Genomic DNA, 23024 nt, shown 5'->3' on the forward strand with positions numbered 1-23024 from the left:
GGTAATTATGTGCAGTTTGCAATAGTGTTCCAAATACAGGAAGTGAAAAACACAATTAACAGAAGAACAATGCTTGTTTAGTTAAGTCACTATCAATACAGTTTTTTTGGGGACTCAAGTGCATGTTTGAGAATTCAATAAATCCATTGCACTGCTGAGCCCAAGGTGAGACCTCTCACCAGGAAGAGTGAGACCCCCAAACACCTCATGTATGAGTGACAAATCACATTAAGCACCTCTCAGGATAACGTGACAGCTCCCAGGCAAGTGTGTGTCACAGTGAGACCTCTGTCTGGTCAGGGAGAGCCAGAGCTCAGAAAAAACCTCCCTCCCTGTAAGGGTGACACATCACAAAAGCCTCCTAGTCAAGAATGAGATCATAAAGACCTCTAGGGGAGAGAGATGGCTACCAGGCATGTGTCGGACCGCTCATGGTGAGACTTCTAATCAGAAAGAGTGAGACCACACAAACACCTCCCTGTAAGAGACATCACAAACACTTCCCTGTAAGAGTGAGACATCACAAAAACCTCCCAGTCAAGAATGAGATGTCACATATCTCACGGGGGAGAGTGTTGGTTCCGGGACATGTGTAAGAGTTGACAAACTCCTCCAGGCAAGTTTATGACCTCCCAACACGCCAAAGGTAGGAGTGAAATCTCATGAACGCCTCTCAATGGGAACCACAATGATAAAAGCCCTCCTCTCTTACTAGACACCAATGTTATTAAAACATAAAACATAAATCATCTGTTTTGAAATGTGTCATGTAATATATATTATATCTCAAACATATGTGTATACCGTAGACTTACATATGTGACTGCTTACTTTTGTAGACATTATGTGCAATACAATTGTTTTAAATGTACACAACTGTTGGTGTTAGTATATGAGTAAAAGGATTCTGCTAAAAAGCAAGGGGCCCAGAGAGTAATAAGGTATTGCATCCAACAGGGAATCCAATTCATACATAAGTAAATAGCATCAAGCATGAAAGATTCTTTGCAGTTATAGCATATGACTGTGCCCAATTGGATATTATAATATGCATACATGATAGAGTTAAAAACAGATGAACTGTGTTTTTCAGTATAACAACAACATTGGGGTCTAGAAAGACCAAAGCTGCAACAAAAGAAATATTAATTGTGGTTCTGCTTAAGCTCCTTAATTAATATAATAAGCATGTATATAGCGCTACGAGCCCTCAGGTATCTGAGCGCTGCTTATTATTACACACGGGGTGTGGCGCTCATTTATCGACCTTGGAAGGATGAAAGGCTGAGTTTGGCCCTGCCGGGATTCGAACCTGCGTCAACAGGCTCTGCACAGATGTCAAAGTGTGCTATCGGACACGTATCCTGTATTCCCATTCTGTAAGGAGCATTCATGCTTTTCCTGCCTCACAATGGTGCCTTTTCATAAACGACACAGAACACCCTATCTGCAATGCCTGGACTTGCAAATACTTCCCAAGCAACAGTGTGACATCACTGACAACCTCACAATCACCTTCCAATTAGCTCCCTCCATACCAAAGTACCTACATGTTCACTGTCCAAGCAACTGGCACCAACAGACGCTTTCCAGACGTATATGATCTCAGGAGCACCACATGTGCACTGTTAGTGCTTGCCATCATATTCTACATGCGGATATAGAAGTGTGAAGGGCAGGAGACCATAGCACTGCATGTGCATACAGTATGCAGACGGCCAGGGCATCATGGTTCATAAGTGTCCGGGTCTGAGCATAACCTAACTTTGTGCATATCTATGGTAATTTGGGGGTTCACATTTCACAGTGCTGCATATGTTCGTGAGGCTCTGTGTGCTACACCTTTTTATGTGCACACGATATCATGGGTGCAGGTGAGTCACAGACGCTGATGACACATCACTGAGTGCATGTACTGGAATACTGACTTTAGGGTGTGTGCTAAAATTAACGCTGCGAGGGTCCGCGGGGGCATCCTGCTGTAGACTCTCTTCCGCTGACCCAGCTCGCGTCCCGGTGTGATGTTCACAATGCTGAGGTAACGTGCCACATATGTGAGGTGCGAGGCTGATGAAGAGAGGACGGACTCAGAAGACTGAATCTTACTGCCTAAAAGACAAAACTCAGAGAAGCTTGCAGAGAAACATGGAGATCCAGGATATGTTGACTACCAATAGCACTTGAATTGAGGAGGAGGCTGTGGCACCGGCGGCATCACCGCGAAGATCCAGTGCGTGTTCCGGCCGATGGAAGGGGATCCCCAGAAGAGGAATTGAGCCATGAGAACACAGTAATAAGAATTTGACTTTAACCCATGCAGAAAGAACATCCAAAACCTGAGAGCTTAAGCTAACACAAATTCTATGCTAACTTAGAATGGAAACTCACAGACCTGAAAAGTCTCCAGAGAAACAGTGAGCAAGCAGCACCGACTAGAGTACATAGCACCTTCGACAAAAGGAGGAACACTGACTGTCTGAATGAGATCGCAGAACTTCGAGCTTGGTGAAAAGTAAACACTGCATGCTGGGAACTGAGTCTCAAGTCCAAGAGCAAACAGAGAAAGTTAACTAAAATGTTGCATGCTGGGAAACGGAATCACCCTTTCCCCAGCATTAATCAATGAAACACAACATGATGGGAAACAGAGCCTAAGGTTTCAAAGTGAATTGAGGAACCTGGTAACTAATGAAATGTTGCATGCTGGGAAAATGAATCACCATTACAGCAGTGTTGATCAGTGAAACACCATGATGGGAAACTGAGCCGCAGGTATCAAAGTAAATTGAACAACAGATGTCCATCAACTCGTGGATCTCTTCCGTCCCTCACACATCCAATTTGTGTAAAATAACTTCAAATAGATGTATAAAAGTAACAGTTTTTACTGTATTGCTTAAATGGACACAATTAGGTTTACTAAATGATGAAGGAACCCAAAGTTCTAAATTCATGATGCATTAGAATTTACATCCATACATTTCATAATTTTTTTTTACTCTATTGATTATTCTGATCAACAAGAAACAATTTCATAAATCAAGTAATTCTACTATGATAATTCCTCAAGTAGTCACTTAAACATATAGTGATAGTAATCAGTTCGTTGTGTTGTATAATCCTCAAAGCTGGCTCTACGCGTTTCGGGACTTTATTCCCTTCATCAGGAGCAGTTTGTTCCAATTGTTCAGTAATTATATGTTAATTGCTGGGGAAATGAAGTGCAGTGTTGATCAATGAAACACTATGATGGGAAACTGAGCCGCAGGTATCAAAGTGAATTGAGAAAGCTGTTATCTAATGAAATTCCCACTGTACCTACCTACTAGCTAGCAAAAACACAGCCAAGGGATTGAATTAATGAGAATACCCCATTATTAGCGACAATACAAACATGAAAGTGCAAATTCGGTTTCGAGAATTGTGTGCAATTTAAGAAGTTGCATGGTGTATGGGTCACGCACAAAGGTATTGGTGAATTATTGTTTTAAACTAAGCATATTGGAGGTCTCATATTGAATAGTTTTAATAGTTGCTTTAAATAAATTGTTTTAGCACATTGCAACGTTGTATTTTTGTTAGCTGAGAATTGGTCCATCTCAAATTGCTGTAAGCAAAGGTTACCTTAGCTCCTTGTCTTTTCAGAATCACCCTCACCACAGTGTGGATCATGGAAACACTACATATTTGGAACCTGAGCCTCAGGTATCAAAGTGAATTGACAAAGCTGCTATGTAATGATACGTGCGTAGAAGTGAGAGAGCTAACTAAAACTTTCCATGTCGGGAAATCGAGCCTCAAATCTTCTAGCAACCTGTGGAAGTTGGTGTTTCTTGAAAGTCTGCAGGTTGGAAAACTGAGTCACACGATGACCAGCAAAATGAGAAAGTTGACATCTGATGAAACTCTGCTTGCTGGGAAACTGGTGTTCAATTCTCCTCACAAATCAAGAAAGCAGCATGTATTGAAACCCTGCCTATTGGAAAATGAAATACAAATACTGCAGCCAGTTGAGAAAACATTTGCTTATTGAAATTGCTGCTGGTGGGAAGCAGAGTCTCACTTCCAATAGAGAGCTGAGGAAGCTGATGTTTATTGAATAACTGCAGGTTGGGAAACTGAGTCTCAAGAATCCGAGCACACTGAGAAGGTTGATAGCTAATGAAAATGGAGCAGGTTGGGAAACAATGTCAAGCCTCCTAGCAACCTAAAGAAAGTGGTGGGTATTGAAAAATGCAGTTTGGAAAACTGAGTCACAAGACCATTAGCAAAGTAAGAAAGATGACAGCAGGTAATGAAATGGTGCAGGCTGGGAAAGTGAGTCTCACGACTCCCAGGAAACTGAAAAACGTAGGTGTACCAAAACATAACATGCAGAGAACATGAATCATAAACAAAACCTGACCCGTAAATTCCACAAACAAGCGACAGAACCTTTGTCTACGGATGCGTGAAGTGTTAGAAATGGCGTCAAGCGTCCCATAATGCACTGAGAAAGTATTCAGAAAAAGGATACACCATGAGTTGAAAGTAGCACCGCAAATTAAGAGACGACTTGCACATTGCAAAGTTGAGTGTTGAGAGACAAAGTTACGTCTCTTCATGAATGGAGAAATTAGAGGGGAACCTGAGCCAAAAGTCACACAACAATTGGAGAGACTCTTTATTTAAAGAAGCACTTATGCCGGGGAGCTCAATCAAAAGTCCCACAAGTCTCTGATAAATCAATTCCCTAGTGAAACTCTGACACCGGGAAAAGTGGACCACAATACCCATAACGGACTGAAGAACACACTGATCGAAGACATTTTGTGTGTTTTGATAGTAAGCTGTACTTTCATGACACCTAAGGGTGACAACTAAAGGACAATAAGAAATCTCAATCCTGACCCACAACTTTATAATATCTTCATTAAAACCCTTTAAAGCTCCACTGTTGAGGCGATCATCTGTTTTCTTGTCTTTGAGTTCGTCACAGACGTCAAAACTCAGCATGTGGGACTGTGCACGAAGGTGCAGCGTAACTCTGCAGCGTCTTGTTGTATGCTTTGTGGGACATGTGCTAGTTTGAGGCTGGGTGACCAACCTCCCCTTACCTTTGGCTCTGTGATCCTCTTCTTTGGGGCACTTCCCACCCTCCCACCACTTCCGCTTCAGAATCTCCAGGCGGTTGTTCTCTTGCAGCTGGAGAATCGCCAAGTCAATCTCATCGCGGAAGGGGGAACCTGTATCAAAAGAGCGGAAATCCAAGCATCAGTCAAGGAGTATGTGCCACACGGGCAATGCTCACACTACAGCTAGCAGCAACCTTCTGCTTGAACCCCTCTTTAATGTTGGGGGCATCACAAAACCTCAAGAACAGGGGTCTGCAAACTTTGCCTCTCCAGGTATTTTGGACTTAAACTCCCATCAGCCCTATCCAGCATAATCAGTGGTGAGGGATCATGGGAGTCATAGTCCAAAATATCTGGAGAACAACAGGTTGCAGTAGCCTGCTCTAGAACATCCCAAAATATTTTTCCTGCTGTAACGCAGCACAATTCTGAATTTTCACAGGAGAACACTTCCTGTGCCCCTACAGTGTTTTTTTTCTGCCGAAAAAATCCAAAACATTCTACCTTTTCAGATAAATGTACCTTTTCTACGACTTTTTGCCTATAACATGTCCATTATTATATATATTTTTTAAACAATTTTATTGATTCCAACTTGAAAACCTTACAATGTAACAACAATTATGTATTTCAGTTCTTACATACATTTTCATGTTATTTTCCTGCCCTCCACCTCCCCACCCCCTCCCCAGTCTACTCCTCTTCACCCTCATCCTGCACCACTTCTAAGGGCACACCTCCCCCTGATCCCTATGGATCCTCCAGGCTTTCCTGGTCCAACCCAGACAGTGTTGCTACTAATGGCTCTCCAGGCTATCAAAGTATATGCTTCCTCCTCTCCACCCATGTTAACTGCTTCCCCCCACACCACAGTTTCGGCGTCTGCCCACTTTTCAAGATCGTGCCACCAAAGTTCAACTCTTAGTCTTCTGCTTGCTTTCCAACTCATAGCTATTCTACGCTTAGCTAGTATGTATGCCAAGTCTTTAAGTTTACTCACGTATTTCAGATTACGTGGCCTGGGGAACCCCCCACCATGCACTCCCACAGGGAGTCCACATCCAGACTTATCTCCTTCTCCGCCATGAGGTGGGCTACGTCCCCCCAGAATCTCCTTATCTCAGGGCATACCAGAACATATGTTTCAAACCTGCATCCACCTCTTCACATTTAGGGCAAGATTGTATACCTGCATTCTTAAACTTTGCTAACTTCGTAGGGGTCATGTATGCTCTGTGGGTAACATATAGCTGAATTTGTTGCAATCTCACGTTCCTTGATACTTTCTTGTGGTACCCTTGTACCCTCACCCACATCCCATCCCCTATTAGTTCCCCGGCTTCCTCCTCCCAATCTCGCCTCAACTGGGTCACCTCTTTCCCGACCCTCGACATCAGCAGTTCATATATTCAGGAGACCTCATGACCTCCCTCCGACATATCGTAAAATGTTTCTATGGCCGTATCGGCCTGTCGGCCAACAGTATCTCTACCCATGTTTCTCTTATCATCCTCACCAGCCTAGTGTACGTGATGTATTGGCCCCTGTGAAAACCTGTGTCTTCCACCAGTGTATCAAACTCCACCACCTTCCTGTCTTGCCACACCTCCCCAAGGGTTGCTATACCCATCGGTTCCCAATGCTTCCTGACTACACTTCTCATCTGCTCGTCCACCCCATTCAGTGTCACTAACGGCATCTATGGGGAACATGGGAGCGGGTCCCCCATGACCTGGCGGGCTCTCCGCCAGATTTTCCAACCCAGATCTAACATCCTTGTCTCATTGACCTGTTGTGATATTGGCAGCCATATCCAATCCCTCATAAAAAACGGAGCACACCCCGACCCCAACAGTCTAGACTCCGGTGTAGGGTCTTCTGATAGCCACCTTGCTACGTATTGTAGTTGGCTAGCCATACAGTATACTTCAGAATTGGGCAGATTAATGCCTCCCTTTTCGTATGGATTCTGTAGTTTCCATAATGCTATTCTATTCCTGGGAATTACGCCATGTGAACCCCCTGCACATACTCTGGACCTTGGCAAAAAATCATTTGGGTATCATGTACGGTATATTCGCAAAGTAGTGTAGTAGCATGGGCAAAACCACCATCTTCAATAATGCTACCTTCCCCATCATGGTCAAAGGGAGCTTGGCCCAGAACTCCATGCAATTCCCAATTTTAGTCACTGCCTTCTCTGTATTTTGTTTATGTTCAGCCTTCACACTATGGTATGCATCTATCCCCAAGTATCTAAAAGTCTCAGTTTCCCAATCTACCTGTAGTACTGGCAGTTAATCTCCATATCTTCCAAGGGAAATATACACAATTTTTTGGGGTTTGCTGTTATGCCAAACAGCACCGCGTATCACTCCATAACTTCCAAAATATACTCTAGGTTCTCCTCGGGGTACCTCAAGTACTGCCGCATGTCATTTACATACAACAACATCAGATGTCACCCTCCCTTCGTGCTAATCCCAACTTCTCCATATGCCTGCCTCAAGTATATCGCCAGGGGTTCAAGTGCTAAAATAAACAACATCAGGGACCACAGCATCCCTGTCTAGTGCCCCTACCAAGTTGCCACCATTCTGAGATGGTTTCTCCCGTTTTGACTCGAGCCAATGGTCTGCTGTACAACAGTTGGATCCACTTCAAATATGTGGGCCCAACCCCATATACATTCAGAGCAGCCATCAGCCATGGCCATTTAACTGAGTCGAAGGCCTTCACTGCATCCAATGAAATTATAGCTACCTCTTGGGTGCCCCCTTCCGTCTGCTCTATAACATGGTGGAGCCCCCTGAGATTATCGGATATACTCCTGCGTGGAACATACCCCGTCTGGTCAGAATGTATAAGTTTATTAATAACTGGTCTCAGCCTGTTAGCCATCACTGCTGTGAGAATCTTACTGTCTTGGTTAAGCAGTTATAGTGGTCTGTATGATCCGCAGTCTGTGCTCAGTTTATTAGGTTTCAGGAGCAGGATGATGATCACTCCCTGAGGGACTCTGGCAGCGTCCCTCTATCCAATGCCTCATTCCACATTGCTAGCATCGGGGAGAGCAGATCTGCCCTGTATGTTTTGTAGAATTCTTTTGGAAGTCCATCTGCCCCCGGGGCTTTATTAGTGGGTAGTGATTTTATCATTTCCTCTTATTCATCTAACGTGATAGTGGCCTCTAGGTTCCCCCTTTCCGCTGCTTCAATTTTGGGAAGATTAATTTCTGTCAGTGTTTCTATCACATCAATTTACTCTCCCTCAGTAACCTCCTTGTACAATCGCTGAACTCCAGAAAGCGTCCATTCACTCCCTCTTGGGTATCTAGCAACTGTCCGTCTTCCCCCTGTACCACTCTAATTGCTTGTCTGGGGATCTCGCTCTTATACAGCCATGCTGCCTGACATGACTCCCTCTGTGTGCTGCCTTTCCATGTATTTTCTTATAATTCAGGTTGCATAGTCTATCTCAGTGATTCCTACAGTCTTGCTGTAGTTGGCGTATGGTCTCAGCCTCTTCTAGGGTACGCCCACCCTCCCGCATTATGGTCTCCATTCTCTCCTCTGCATTGTGCAATTCCTGTATTATCTCGCCTTGCAGGTCTTTAGATTTAGATATTGCCGCCCCCCTCACCACCACCTTGAATGCCTCCCACAGTGTACCAGCCGACTGTACACTCCCGGTGTTGTGTTAGAAAAACTCTCGTATTTCTTTCCTCAGGTCTTCTCTAAACACTGTGTCTTTCAGTGCTTTGGCCTTGAGTCTCCATGTCGGGATTCTCGCCCTAGGAGGTAAGTGTTGCCACGTTGCTATCAACGGCGCGTGGTCTGAGAGGACCACCGCTTTGTATTCTGACTTCGTCATTTCCCCCATCAACTCTGAGGCAACAAATATGTAATCTAATTGAGTGTGTAGGTTTTGTGGGGCCGAGTAATGAGAGTATTCTCAGTTCTAAGGGTGGTGCATTCTCCACACATCCACCAATCAGAAATCACTCAACAGGGCCCTCACAGCCTTTGCTACTGGGGTAGGCCTCTCGATCTTCCCATCCGATCTGTCCAGCTTGGGGTCCAGTGTACAATTAAAGTCCCCTCCCCATATAACTGTCCCCTCAATATACTGGCTAATCTTGCTGTATAGGCTCTTGAAATAGCTAGTGGTGACCTGATTCGGCCCATACACATTAATGATGCTCACCTCTCTATTTTCTACTAACCCTCTTACTAACACCATCCTCCCATCAGAATCTATGGTGGACTGTAATAGCTTAAACGGGACATGTGGTGCTACCCACTTTATAACCCCTCTGGCGTATGCCGAATATGTTGCTCCTATGGTGGTCCCTTTCCACTTCCTCACCACCACCTCCTGTTTATTCCAGATCACTATCTTCAGGTCTCCCATCACATCCGTACCCTACTCCGTCCACTTCCTCCCCTCTTCTCTTCTTCGTACACAGTGGTTTGTAGTTGTAGGCTCGTCCTTTCCCAACTCCCCCCACTCCCTTTCCTTGCCTCTCCCCAACTCCCCTAATCCCCTCCCAACCCCCAACTTGAACTATTCCAACTCCCGCCCCAACTCCCTTCCCACCCAACCCCACCCATCGCCCAGCTCCATCCCTGGATCTCAGTCTATTTCCCATCTAGCCCTTTTCCGGTAATACCGATACTCGGAGCACAGCAGGGGGATACTGTTCTGACAGTATCTCTTCTAAACTACCTATGGGGGGTAACAGTGTGTCTCTTGGTGCTGCTGCTCCTGTGTAACACCTGTATCTTCCGTATTAAGCCAACATTGTACTGCTCAGTTTACCTCCTTCATCGTCCCACCATAATTCTCTCCTTAATCTCGTTATATACGGTGTCATATTCAAGTCCCAACATCAGTTCTCAACATAGCTGCATTAAATTTTAATCTTGTCATATGGCTGCGAGTTTCTAGCTCAGGTATTACTCTATCTGTACAGTCCCTCAGCAGCCCACCCTTCTGCTGGTCCCGCTTTGCAGGAGCGCCCATTCACTTCTCTTGTCTGCCTGGTCATCTGCATCTGCCGGACTGTTCATCGCATCCAACCACGTTGTTACCTCCTCCGGAGTGTCAAAAAAGCGTGCTTTATCTTTATGCAGTACTTTCAGCTTTGCAGGGTACAACAACATATACCTAAATCCGGACTCGCACAGCCTTCTTTTCACCGATACGTAGCTCAGACGTTGCATCTGTACCAGGAAAGTGTAATCCGGGTACGCCATGATGTTTGCCGACGCTCTTCATATAGTCCCCCCCTTTCCAGAAGTGCTCCAGAATGTTCTCCCTGTCTTTATAGTTCAATATCCTGGCGATGATTGGCCGCGCAGGGGCCCATGGTGACAGCTTCCTACTCTGGGCTCTGTGCGTCTTCTCTACAGTGAACCCCTGGGTAAGCTCACCAGTGATTATTTCTTGCAGCAGCATGTTTTCTATGTAATTTGTCGGGTCCAGATTTTCGACTCCCTCCAGCAATCCTACAATGCGGACGTTATTTTTGCGTGCGCATCCTTCCGCTTCTTCCACTCTGTTCTGCAGGTTATGCACTTGTTGCAGCAATGTATAGACTTCCTTTGCGTTGGTCATATAGGTGGTCTTATTTGCTTAAACCTCCTCTCCAACCCGCCTGTGTGCTCAGAGAGCGCTATAACATCTTGCCTGAGGAGGTTGACGTCCATGCTATCGGCATCTATCTTGGATTCTAGCGCCGTCTTCAGTTCCACGATCGCTGCATCCAGTTTGGATCCCCAGGATGACTTCAGCTCCGCAATAGCTGCCAGGATTTGGTGATTGTCCCGTGTTGGAGGCGTCACTCCCAGTGTGCTTCGTTCCGGGGTCTTTGTATCACTTGTTGTCTGGGTCGCTTTGGCAAAAATGTCTATTGGTGGCTGTTTTGCCTTCGGTTTGTTTGTTTTGGATGCCATCTTGCCGCTCTGCGTCTTCCTGTTTCTGCTTCGGCGTTGTCCCCTTGTCTGATTTGGGGTGTGTGACTCAGTCCGGGGTGCTCTCCTGCCGTCCTTATTTGGTTCCCATGTAGTTTACCCTGCCGGTCTCACTCGCCTCTCGCATCCTTCCCTTCTGCTCTAAGATCAGCTGTGGTGTTTAGAATGTCGCCGGGGCCGTCCTTCATACATCGGCCCCTATGCCATGGGCTTATACTGTGACCGCCTGCAGGCTCGTCCCTCGTGTCTTGTGTGCCTTCTATATAAGGTTCAATTTTTTGGTGCTGCTGTACATGCACTGTATGCCGCCTTGGCAGTGTGCCTCTCTGCGGTGTGATGGATTCCGGTATCCTTCCTTATTAGTTCCCTCCTTGGCTGGCCACTAGCAACCTGCTTATAGCCTGTTGCACCACTCTGACCCCACTCTTGACTGATGTGGCCCAGCAGGTGCTCTATGTTGTGCGTTTACCCTGCTAATGTTTATGCACAGGGTGCCATTGTACTCCATTCCATGGTGCCCTTACAACTCCCCAAGCCTCGGGCCGCGCTTTCATGCACCTGTATCTGCTGCGCTGTCCAGGCTATCTCTGCTGACTTTGTGGCCTTAGTATGTGCTTCTATCACATGTCTCCGTGGCCTCAGCCACACGCACCCAAGCTTGTTGACACCTCTTCTTTGTCCGGCGAGTTCGCTCACGTTAATAGTGTGTGTATTGTCTCACTTCGTTAGGCTCCTATGCTGCTCAGTTTCATTGGCAATCATGTTGTTCGGGGGTCTGAGTAGTGGCCCTTCCTGGTTATTACAGTTTCCTTTGCAGCACCACTTCCATGCCCATAATTACTGCCCCTGAAGGGTTCTGCCTCATAATCCAGCGTTGTGTGTTATACTAGGAGTCTCTCATGCCAGTGCGCTCGCATTGATGTCGTCGCCACGTAGTGCTTGAGCAACAAAGTATCCTTCGATGAAGGAATACACAACCGTGCACCCTCTAGGTTGCGTGGCTCAATGAGGACGCTGGCCTCCTTTGTTGCTCTCCTCCGGGCGCCGGCTCAGTGCTTGCATGTGTTACAGTATCAGTTTACTGATCCTGCCTACACCTTTCGCACTGCTCTGCCCTGCATATTGTGTCTTTATTCCCTGGCCGCTGTCGCTTCTCTTATTCGGCTCTCGGCTCACGGCGGGCTGCTTCTCCCCTCGGCACTCTGCAGACTGGGGACGGTCCGGCTCAGCATTCATGGCTCAGCTGTGCGCAGGTGTACATATGTCTATGAGTTGGAGCACCAGCGATCTGTGCCCGACTTGTGTATGTGTTGGTTCCCTATTTTGCGTTCCCTTCAGGCGGCAATTGGGCTACCATCCAGTTCCTCGGGCAATGTTGTTCCTCTTCCAGCTGTTTACGAGCTGCTCCGTTTCAGGATACCATGCTGCAGGGGCCCGGCACGCACCATGCACTATCGTCTGTAGCCTCCGCAACGTTCCCTGTCACTGTGGGAAATGCCTCACTGTTCTTCATCGAGCTGCAGGCGCTCTCCCTCCATCACGCCAAAGATTTCGGTCTGCACTTTCTGGTTCTTTTGTTCACGGGCAGCGGCCATTTTTCCAGGATATGCTCAGGACTCCGTCATTTTTCTTTGGTGCATAACTCACACTCCGTATCTGGGTTATGGCTCCAGTGTAGTGCGTTGCATGCAGCACACCTTCACACAACTGTAGGTCTGTTCGAATAGCTTGCTCACAGCCTCCTTCTAATGATCATTTTAGGATTATTCAGGATCAATGGGAGTCACCGGGAAACACAGCCTATCTCATGGCCAGTTAGCTACGCCCCTATAACATGTCCATTATTGTAACTTTTTGTCAGGTTCCCGGGTCCTTAGCCCTAAGACTGCTTTCATTCCTGCACACCATGCATGACACACCATGTATTATAGTTTTTCTTTTTATTGGGCTCTTGGTTGTTCATTCTAGTAATATTTGTATACGTTGGTTTGGGCCTTGACATGAAACCTTCAGAAGGCTGACTGTTTCCCTGGCCAAGATGATGAGAAAAGACTGGACTCTTCATTGGCTGAAGGAAAGGACAACGGTCTGGCCTAAGAATTCTAAACTGCCTTTCATTCAGTTTGTCCTCTGATTAGGTCCAGCAGTTCTGTGCTCCAGTATTTTGAGGCATGAACGAATTTTTGAATACCAAAGTCATTAGTTTGAAGGAAGAAACAAGAATTTATCAAGAGAAAACAAAGAAGAGCGGAGTCTTCATATCTTGAGCTAAGTGCATTTCATCTGAAGTATAAAAAATTATTCTGTATTATTTAGCTTTAAATAGGTTAGGATGTAGGATATAAATATTTTGGACTTGGTTTAGTTAGTGTGTTTTTAGAAAAGTGGTAGGCAGGAGAAAACGGACAGAGAACTGTTTCCCATTTAGTTAAGTGATAAGCGGTTTTCGTAGTCATCGTTATTTGTTCTGTGCATGTGCACGTAGTTTGCTTAACAAAATCTCCAAGGCAGTGTACCAGTATGCAAAGTGCGTAGTGCTGATAATTTTGTCCTGCTTTAAATTAGTCTGCGCAATCCGGAACTGACTGACAGTTCGGAAGAGAGAGTTTCCCTTAATCTCCCGCTGCGTCTCCGGAGCGATTATTGGAGCGGGTCTGCGTCACGATCGTGGATGCGCTCCTTCCCAGTTCATTAAAAGAAGGTGGGGTGCTCAGTACATGCATGGCGACTGTTCTTTCCTTTTGGTGTTGATATTTGTTTGACTGCCTCGCGCGGAGCGCAGATCTAGGTGAAGTGCCTTCCTGAGTGGCTGCATGTCATTCCTATTTAAAACTTCATGGCATTTGGACCTGTATGTGTTATGCGTTCATTGAAGACTACTAGTCCATTATAAACTTCAGCATAAACAAATACTCAAGAATCTTAGACTTGAGTGGCAAAAAGTTAACATTAACTAAGGTAGAGAGAGTAATTCTAGTTTTTAGACTTTAAGAGGCTGATTCACAGAAACAGTTTATAATGGCGCAATCCCATAAGAAAACACTTATGAATCAGGCCCCTAAGGAGCTTAGAAAAAGACAGAAATATTCTTCAAGACTCAATGTCAGTGAATTCAAGGGATGCAGAGAGTCTAAAGGAAACATTGCACTGTGGAGACAGCGCAATTGAAGTGCATTTAGCCCCCAAAGACAGTGCAGTAAATTCCTTTTCCAAATTGCACCTGAAGTAAGTCGAAATCTTTTCCTCTTCATAAGGAACCTCATTCTGAGAAGTTCTAGAAAAGCAACAGGTGTTCAGTAGTTTCTCCGCTAGGCTTTCAGCAGAGGAGTCTCAGGTACTGTGAGTATCCTTTGGGTTATGTGGGATGGGAGTAAGTAGAACTGGGACAACTCTTGTTTGTTTTTGTGAGGTTTATTATTGTACCCCATTCCCCTTTCCTTCAGGGGTGTTACAAACTCAGCTGTCAGAAGAATTAGTTGAGAGCAAAACACTTTTGTGGGTCTGTGGGGTTCAGCAGCTCCTGAGGAACTTCAGAGGCAAGACCTGACACATTTATCATAGAAAAAGTGCAGAATTTCGAGATAACTCAGAAAGGACCACCAATGTATTGAGATGTTAGTTTGGGATAAAGACTTGGGGCCTCACTACAAGTTCGAAGGTCTAGGAAAAAAGTGGTGATCATTTCGTTACTGACACTTTCTTTGGTGGCAGCAGATTTACCACCATTTTTCCTGCACTGCCAAATTATACATTTACTTCCAAAAACCGTCAGATTTAACACACGTTAAATCTGCTGGTGGTAAATCTGCCAAAAATCCTCATGGATTTTGGAGCCCTAAATTGGGAATTACCACCACTTGAAATCCCGTGGTGAACCCATGGAACCAAGTGACATTAAAGTAATTGAGCTTGTCAGTAATTCAGTGTATTTACTGCTGAATTACCACCAAACTCGTAATGAGGCATACGATTTTTTGATTAAATTGAGCATGCAATTCTAAAAAGAAGGTGTGCACAAAGTCACTGTGTCTATTCATTTGCACCTAAAATTGCATATGTTGCTTTAGCAAGTAAAAAAAAAAAAAGTATTTTGATGTGTTAGGGGCAAGTCGTGTGCTTTTTGGATAGTACGAAAATACATTTGCATTACAGTACACAACACCTCATTTGGAAACAAACCACAACTCTCCAGCATGAATTTCTACAGTTTCGGATTGCGAGTTTTGGCCATATGAGCATGCTGTGGTACGATGGCGAAATAACTTTATTTGTGCAATGCAATCTGGGCAGCGCTAAGAAAACATGTATTATTCGTTGTCAGGCGACCGTGATAACCACTACACTACAGAAACATATGTATTATTTGTTGAAAAAAGTGCAACGTCTGCCCCTATTTCAAGGCAAATAATACAAATAAAACATGCATACAAGCAAGGGGCGTGGGTCTATGTGTCATATATATTTGCTCGTAAACACATGAGAGGGTGTGACCAAGTGGCCCAGGTTAAGGCTGTGAGGTGAGAGAAGCCTCCTTTAAACGGTGGTGAAAGTGAGAACAGCCTTCCAGGAGGGGCGGTTGCGGCACAACCCAGTACAGAATGAAAAGGCATCGGACCAACATAGGGGAACTCTTGTAGTTGAGAACAAAGACAGATCTGGTGACTAAATATAATCTCTAGGATTACTGTATGTGAAAATGGGGAAAGACTATATGAGTTTAGTAGGTCTTCTCTGCTCCCACTAACAAAACACCCTGATAATTCCCTGTGCCCCAGGATGCTGGCAGGGTGGTTCTGCAGCTCTCTGTCAAGGTTGGCAGATTGGTTTGGATGCTTTTTTGCAGGGGGTAAAGGGTTATAAGAGGGGCAGTGTGTGCGAGAGGTTTGGAGGGGGCAATAGGACCTTCCTCAATGCAGTTTACCATCTGAGATGATGGTGGTTCATAAGTACATTTTCTGCCAATTGTGTTGCAAAAGGTTCAGAAATGTGTGAAAATTAACATTCTTTTTTCAGACAGTGATTATTTTCTGATCAATAAATATCCAATGATTTGGGGATCAAGACCACCCAGTCCGGCAGCCTTGGGATGGGCATGTGCATTCCAAGCCTGACAACCCTGGAGTATCGTAGGCAGGGGTGGAATTTGTACCTGTAGTCTAGTGTGCTTGGCGGGCAGTTTTGCCACGTGCATATGCATGCTAGGTGTGAGGAAGACAGGGGAGACATGCACATTTTCACCATAGGTGTGTGTGTGTGTGTGTGTGACAGGCGAGGGGAAGGCACGATTACTATCTGCAATGGGGAGGCTGCAGGGAGGCAAATTAATAATGGGTCTGAACATGCCATGCCTGCCTTCATGGTCGACCCTAGTTGGTGGTCAGACCCAGGAGTTGTGTCAAGGTGGGCTCTGCTCTTCTTGGTGCTGTTCTTCATCAGGGGTTATTCTGTAAATATCCCCCAGTTTATCAAAGGAAACCCCTGTGCTTGGTCCCTTAGTGCAGGTGAGGTAGCTAGATTGTGCCGCGACTATCCACATAGAGTAACAAGCTCAATGCAGCCTCCAGGAATTTCCAAGGAAAGAATCATGGAGCACCACATTGGAAAGAAAGTCAAATAAAAACAAGTATGAATTTCTGTCAATATGTTCAAGAAGATGTCATCAATGAAGTAAGCCTTTTCTGGATGGCCTGGAATATGAGTTGGGTGAGACTCTTGTGGCAGGTTTGAACAAGCAGCAGGCACTAACGCCCAACATACATATATACATGCATACATACATACATACATACATACATACATACATACATGAGCAGCAGCCCCCCGTCTTTCCAGATCTGCTTCATACCTACTGGCATCCCAATGCCGTAGCCCTTGGTGTCCAGCAGGCCCCCGATCTGCGTCAGGTTGCAGTTGCGCTGCCGATAGTACTCATTCATGGTGGATTCCAGCAGGAAGGCGTAGTTGGAGTTCAGGACACGCGCAATGCCCTCCTCTGTGCTCTTCACAAAGACGCTGGGCTGCTTGGAGTACATGTAGTTCCACATCCGTTGGTAGGTCTGATAGCGAGAATTCTGCAAGACAGAGAAAGGAAGCGAGGGTATGAGCTTTAGGGCACAGAAGGGGGCTTGCTGCTATAAAGGCAGCATAACAAATGACCTAGCTAGGGGTCTATAACTTTCGGCTCTCTAGATGTTTTGGACAACCACGCCCATCAGCCCCAGGCTGTATGATCAATGGTGAGTGACCATAGGAGTCATGGTCAAAAACATCAGACAAGCCACAGGTTGCAGAACCCTGACCTAGACGCCAGAGACGTCTTTATGGGAGGGCAAAAGGGGTACTTGCCCCGGCCCCCTACCTTGTAGGGGAGCCCCACAAGGTTGGCAGAGATAAAGAAGTCAGTTTCCATTGTTCACCAAAATTAAATAGCACAAGACAGGATATAGTATGGCATGCTGCTGAGGCTCTAAACCTATTACCTGTCTTGTTGACAAGTACTTTCTGCTCTGATGAATTCATCCTGTAATGCTTTCTGCGTTCACTGTGGTATACATAGTTTGTGCGTTCACTACGTCTCATTTTGATTGCCACGAGGTAGCATACCAAGCTATGGTTTGTGATCGTGATGAGAGGGGCGCAACCATGTATTCTGGATCCATTTATTCATTTGGTTTGGTGGAGGGGGGCCCCAAAGAGGTATCTGCCGTGCTTAAGGTGGCCCTTCTAGACGCTTCATAAAGGTCGATCAGTATCTTCGAGAGGAGTGTGTGTGGGGTAACAAGTGGTAAAACAAGGTACTTGTGGGGATTCCATGAAAAGTTGCTTCCACTTCCGGTGAGTGGAATAAATGGACAGTGAGCGCATAGGGGTCTACAACAAACTCGGTGGATATGAGTGCATTAGCCAGAAGGGCTAGTCTGAATATTTGAAGCTTTGGTCTGCAACCTGCGGCTCACCAGATGTTTGCTCTGCAACCTGGGGCTCAGCAGTTGTTTGGTCTGCAACATGTGGCTCACCAGATGTTTGGTCTGCAACCTGCGGGTCACCAGATGTTTGCTCTGCAACCTGCGGCTCACCAGATGTTGTGAACTATAACTCCTATGATCCCTTACCATTGATGATGCTGGCAAGGGTTCATGGGAGCTATAGTCCAAAACATCTGCAGAGCCAATGGGTACAGACCCCGACTTAAGTGCATGAATTGCAACATGCAGACAAAAACGATCTGATAGTTCTGCCCGAGCAAAGGTGACAGCCGAGCAGTTGTCTGTGCTTGCCCACGTCTGCTTCATGAAGCCAACCATGTCCACCACACTGTGGGTACAAACCATGGGTGTTTTCCGGGTATCACATGATGGTGTGCCATGTTGTTGGTGTTTCCACGTCTGCCATGTTGTTGGTGCTCAACTAAGTCATAGCTGGTTCTTCTAAATCGTCTCTGTGTTTGTCTGCTAATTAGTTTGATGATGGTGTTGACCATGTCATGTGTGTTCAATTGTCTTCGCATGGTGTGTTCACCACAGACCTTATTTTACCACCAAAGTATGCTTTATATGAAATCTATTTTGTTATTACCGCAGGGTTTGGCCACGCATGAATATAATGCCTCACCTTGTACATTGCGGAACAACCGTAAGTGACAACAAAAAGGAAACTAATATGTATACACGTCCTTCTAAAAGCGAGAAATAGATAAGGTTACATTAAACACTTTCTCAGCTAAATCGTGTGGGATTGTACGAAATTCTAGGACTTTTGCCGTTATAAAATGTTAAACCGGATTAACCCTTAAAATAACTGCTTACGTAACCATCTAACAATCAATGGTAGCATTGGAATGCGTGTCAAAAACTCTATGTGTGGTACAAAGCTTCGATAGTAAGAAAGAAAATGAGATGCAAAATGAACAGCTATTATTATACATCAGGGAAGATGTGCAAAATGAACAGCTATTATTATACATCAGGGAAGAGGTGCAAAATGAACAGCTATTATTATACATCAGGGAAGAGGTGCAAAATGAACCACTATTATTATTATACACCGGGGAAGATGTGCAAAATGAACAGCTATTATTATACACCGGGAAAGAGGTGCAAAATGAATCGCTATTATTATACATCAGGGAAGAGGTGCAGAATGAACAGCTATTATTATACATCAGGGAAGAGGTGCAAAATGAACCACTATTATTATTATACACCGGGGAAGATGTGCAAAATGAACAGCTATTATTATACATCAGGGAAGAGGAGCAAAATGAACAGCTATTATTATACACCGGGGAAGAGGTGCAAAATGAATCGCTATTATTATTATACACCGGGGAAGAGGTGCAAAATGCACAGCTATTATTATACACTGGGGAAGAGGTGCAAAATGAACAGCTATTATTATACAACGGGGAAGAGGTGCAAAATGAACTATTATTATACAACGGGGAAGAGGTGCACAATGAAAAGCTAATATTATACACCGGGGAAGAGGTGCAAAATGAACTGCTATTATTATACACCAGGGAAGAGGTGCACAATGAACCGTTATTATTATTATACACTGGGTAAGAGATGCAAAATGAACAGCTATTAATATACAACAGGGAAGAGATGCAAAATTAACAGCTATTATTATACACCGGGTAAGAGATGCAAAATGAACCGCTATTATTACTATACACCGGGGAAGAGGTGCAAAATGAACAGCTATTATTATACAACGGGGAAGAGGTGCAAAATGAACAACTATTATTATACCCCGGGGAAGAGGTGCGAAATGAACAGCTATTATTATACAACGGCAAAGAGGTGTAAAACAAACAGCTATTATTATACACCCGGGAAGAGGTGCAAAATGAACAGCTATTATTATACAACAGGGAAGAGGTGCACAATGAAAAGCTATTATTATACACCAGGGAAGAGGGGCAAAATGAACCGCTATTATTATTATACACCAGGGAACAGGTGCAAAATGAACCTTATTATTATACACCAGGGAAGAGGTGCACAATGAACTACTATTATTATTATACACTGAGGAAGAGATGCAAAATGAACAGCTGTTATTATACACTGGTAAGAGATGCAAAATGAACAGCTATTAATATACACTGGTGAAGAGGTGCAAAATTAACCGCTATTATTATACACCAGGGAAGAGGTGCAAAATGAACCGCTATTATTATTATACACCGGGGAAGAGGTGCAAAATGACCCGATATTATTATTATATACTGAGGAAGAGATGCAAAATGAACAGCTATTTATATACACCAGGGAAGAGGTGTAAAATGCACAGCTATTATTATACACCGTGGAAGAGGTGCAAAATGAACAGCTATTATTATGCAACAGGGAAGAGGTGCAAAATGAACAGCTATTATTATACACTGGGGAAGAGGTGCAAAATGAACAGCTATTATTATACAATGGGGAAGAGTTGCAAAATGAACAGCTATTATTTGACACCGGGGAAGAGGTGTAAAATAAACCGCTATTGCTGTTATACACCGGGGAAGACGTGCAAAATGACTGCTATTATTATTATACACTGAAGAAGAGATGCAAAATGAACAGCTGTTAATATACACCGGGCGAGAAATGCAAAATGAACAGCTATTAATATACACTGGGGAAGAGGTGCAAAATGAACCGCTATTATTATTATACACTGGGGAAGAGGTGCAAAATGAACAGCTATTATTATACAACAGGGAAGAGGTGCAAAATGAACCACTATTATTATTATACACCGGGGAAGAGGTGCAAAATGAACCGCTATTATCATTATATAATGAGGAAGAGATGCAAAATGAACAGCTTTTAATATACACCGGGGAAAGGTGCAAAATGAACCGCTATTATTATTATACCCCGGGGAAGAGGTGTAAAATGCACAGCTATTATTATACACCGGAGAAGAGGTGCAAAATGAACTGCTATTATTATACAACGGGGAAGAGGTGCAAAATGAACAGCTATTATTATACACCAGGGAAGAGGTGCAAAATGACCTGCTATAATTTTTATACACCGGGTAAGAGATGCAAAATTAACCACTATTATTATTATACACCAGGGAAGAGGTGTAAAATGCCCAGCTATTATTATACAACAGGGAAGAGGTGCAAAATGAACCACTATTATTATTATACACCGGGGAAGAGGTGCAAAATGACCCGATATTATTATTATATAACGAGGAAGAGATGCAAAATGAACAGCTATTTATATACACTAGGGAAGAGGTGTAAAATGCACAGCTATTATTATACACCGGGGAAGAGGTGCAAAATGAAAAGTTATTATTATACATCAGGGAAGATGTGCAAAATGAACAGCTATTATTATACATCAGGGAAGAGGTGCAAAATGAACCACTATTATTATACATCAGGGAAGATGTGCAAAATGAACAGCTATTATTATACATCAGGGAAGAGGTGCAAAATGAACCACTATTATTATTATACACCGGGGAAGATGTGCAAAATGAACAGCTATTATTATACACCGGGAAAGAGGTGCAAAATGAATCGCTATTATTATACATCAGGGAAGAGGTGCAGAATGAACAGCTATTATTATACATCAGGGAAGAGGTGCAAAATGAACCACTATTATTATTATACACCGGGGAAGATGTGCAAAATGAACAGCTATTATTATACATCAGGGAAGAGGAGCAAAATGAACCACTATTATTATTATACACCGGGGAAGAGGTGCAAAATGAATCGCTATTATTATTATACACCGGGGAAGAGGTGCAAAATGCACAGCTATTATTATACACTGGGGAAGAGGTGCAAAATGAACAGCTATTATTATACAACGGGGAAGAGGTGCAAAATGAACTATTATTATACAACGGGGAAGAGGTGCACAATGAAAAGCTAATATTATACACCGGGGAAGAGGTGCAAAATGAACTGCTATTATTATACACCAGGGAAGAGGTGCACAATGAACCGTTATTATTATTATACACTGGGTAAGAGATGCAAAATGAACAGCTATTAATATACAACAGGGAAGAGATGCAAAATTAACAGCTATTATTATACACCGGGTAAGAGATGCAAAATGAACCGCTATTATTACTATACACCGGGGAAGAGGTGCAAAATGAACAGCTATTATTATACAACGGGGAAGAGGTGCAAAATGAACAACTATTATTATACCCCGGGGAAGAGGTGCAAAATGAACAGCTATTATTATACAACGGCAAAGAGGTGTAAAACAAACAGCTATTATTATACACCCGGGAAGAGGTGCAAAATGAACAGCTATTATTATACAACAGGGAAGAGGTGCACAATGAAAAGCTATTATTATACACCAGGGAAGAGGGGCAAAATGAACCGCTATTATTATTATACACCAGGGAACAGGTGCAAAATGAACCTTATTATTATACACCAGGGAAGAGGTGCACAATGAACTACTATTATTATTATACACTGAGGAAGAGATGCAAAATGAACAGCTGTTATTATACACTGGTAAGAGATGCAAAATGAACAGCTATTAATATACACTGGTGAAGAGGTGCAAAATTAACCGCTATTATTATACACCAGGGAAGAGGTGCAAAATGAACCGCTATTATTATTATACACCGGGGAAGAGGTGCAAAATGACCCGATATTATTATTATATACTGAGGAAGAGATGCAAAATGAACAGCTATTTATATACACCAGGGAAGAGGTGTAAAATGCACAGCTATTATTATACACCGTGGAAGAGGTGCAAAATGAACAGCTATTATTATGCAACAGTGAAGAGGTGCAAAATGAACAGCTATTATTATACACTGGGGAAGAGGTGCAAAATGAACAGCTATTATTATACAATGGGGAAGAGTTGCAAAATGAACAGCTATTATTTGACACCGGGGAAGAGGTGTAAAATAAACCGCTATTGCTGTT

The 23024-nt window shown here is 44.0% G+C and overlaps 1 protein-coding gene across 2 annotated transcripts in view; it reads right to left on the bottom strand.

The window, feature by feature from the left end:
- Positions 1-23024, bottom strand: part of GRIK4 (glutamate ionotropic receptor kainate type subunit 4) — a 2031531-nt gene that overhangs the window by 118612 nt on the left and 1889895 nt on the right. For both annotated transcript variants that reach the window (XM_069614332.1, XM_069614333.1), the window contains exons 17-18: positions 16935-17160; positions 5097-5225 (exon numbers count right to left, since the gene is read on the bottom strand). In XM_069614332.1, the coding sequence (XP_069470433.1) occupies positions 5097-5225; positions 16935-17160 (355 nt within the window). The remainder of the gene's footprint in view (positions 1-5096; positions 5226-16934; positions 17161-23024) is intronic.

This window comes from Ambystoma mexicanum, chromosome 9 (genome assembly GCF_040938575.1).
Source record: "Ambystoma mexicanum isolate Mex_15411 chromosome 9, UKY_AmexF1_1, whole genome shotgun sequence".
Taxonomy (NCBI): Eukaryota; Metazoa; Chordata; class Amphibia; order Caudata; family Ambystomatidae; genus Ambystoma; species Ambystoma mexicanum.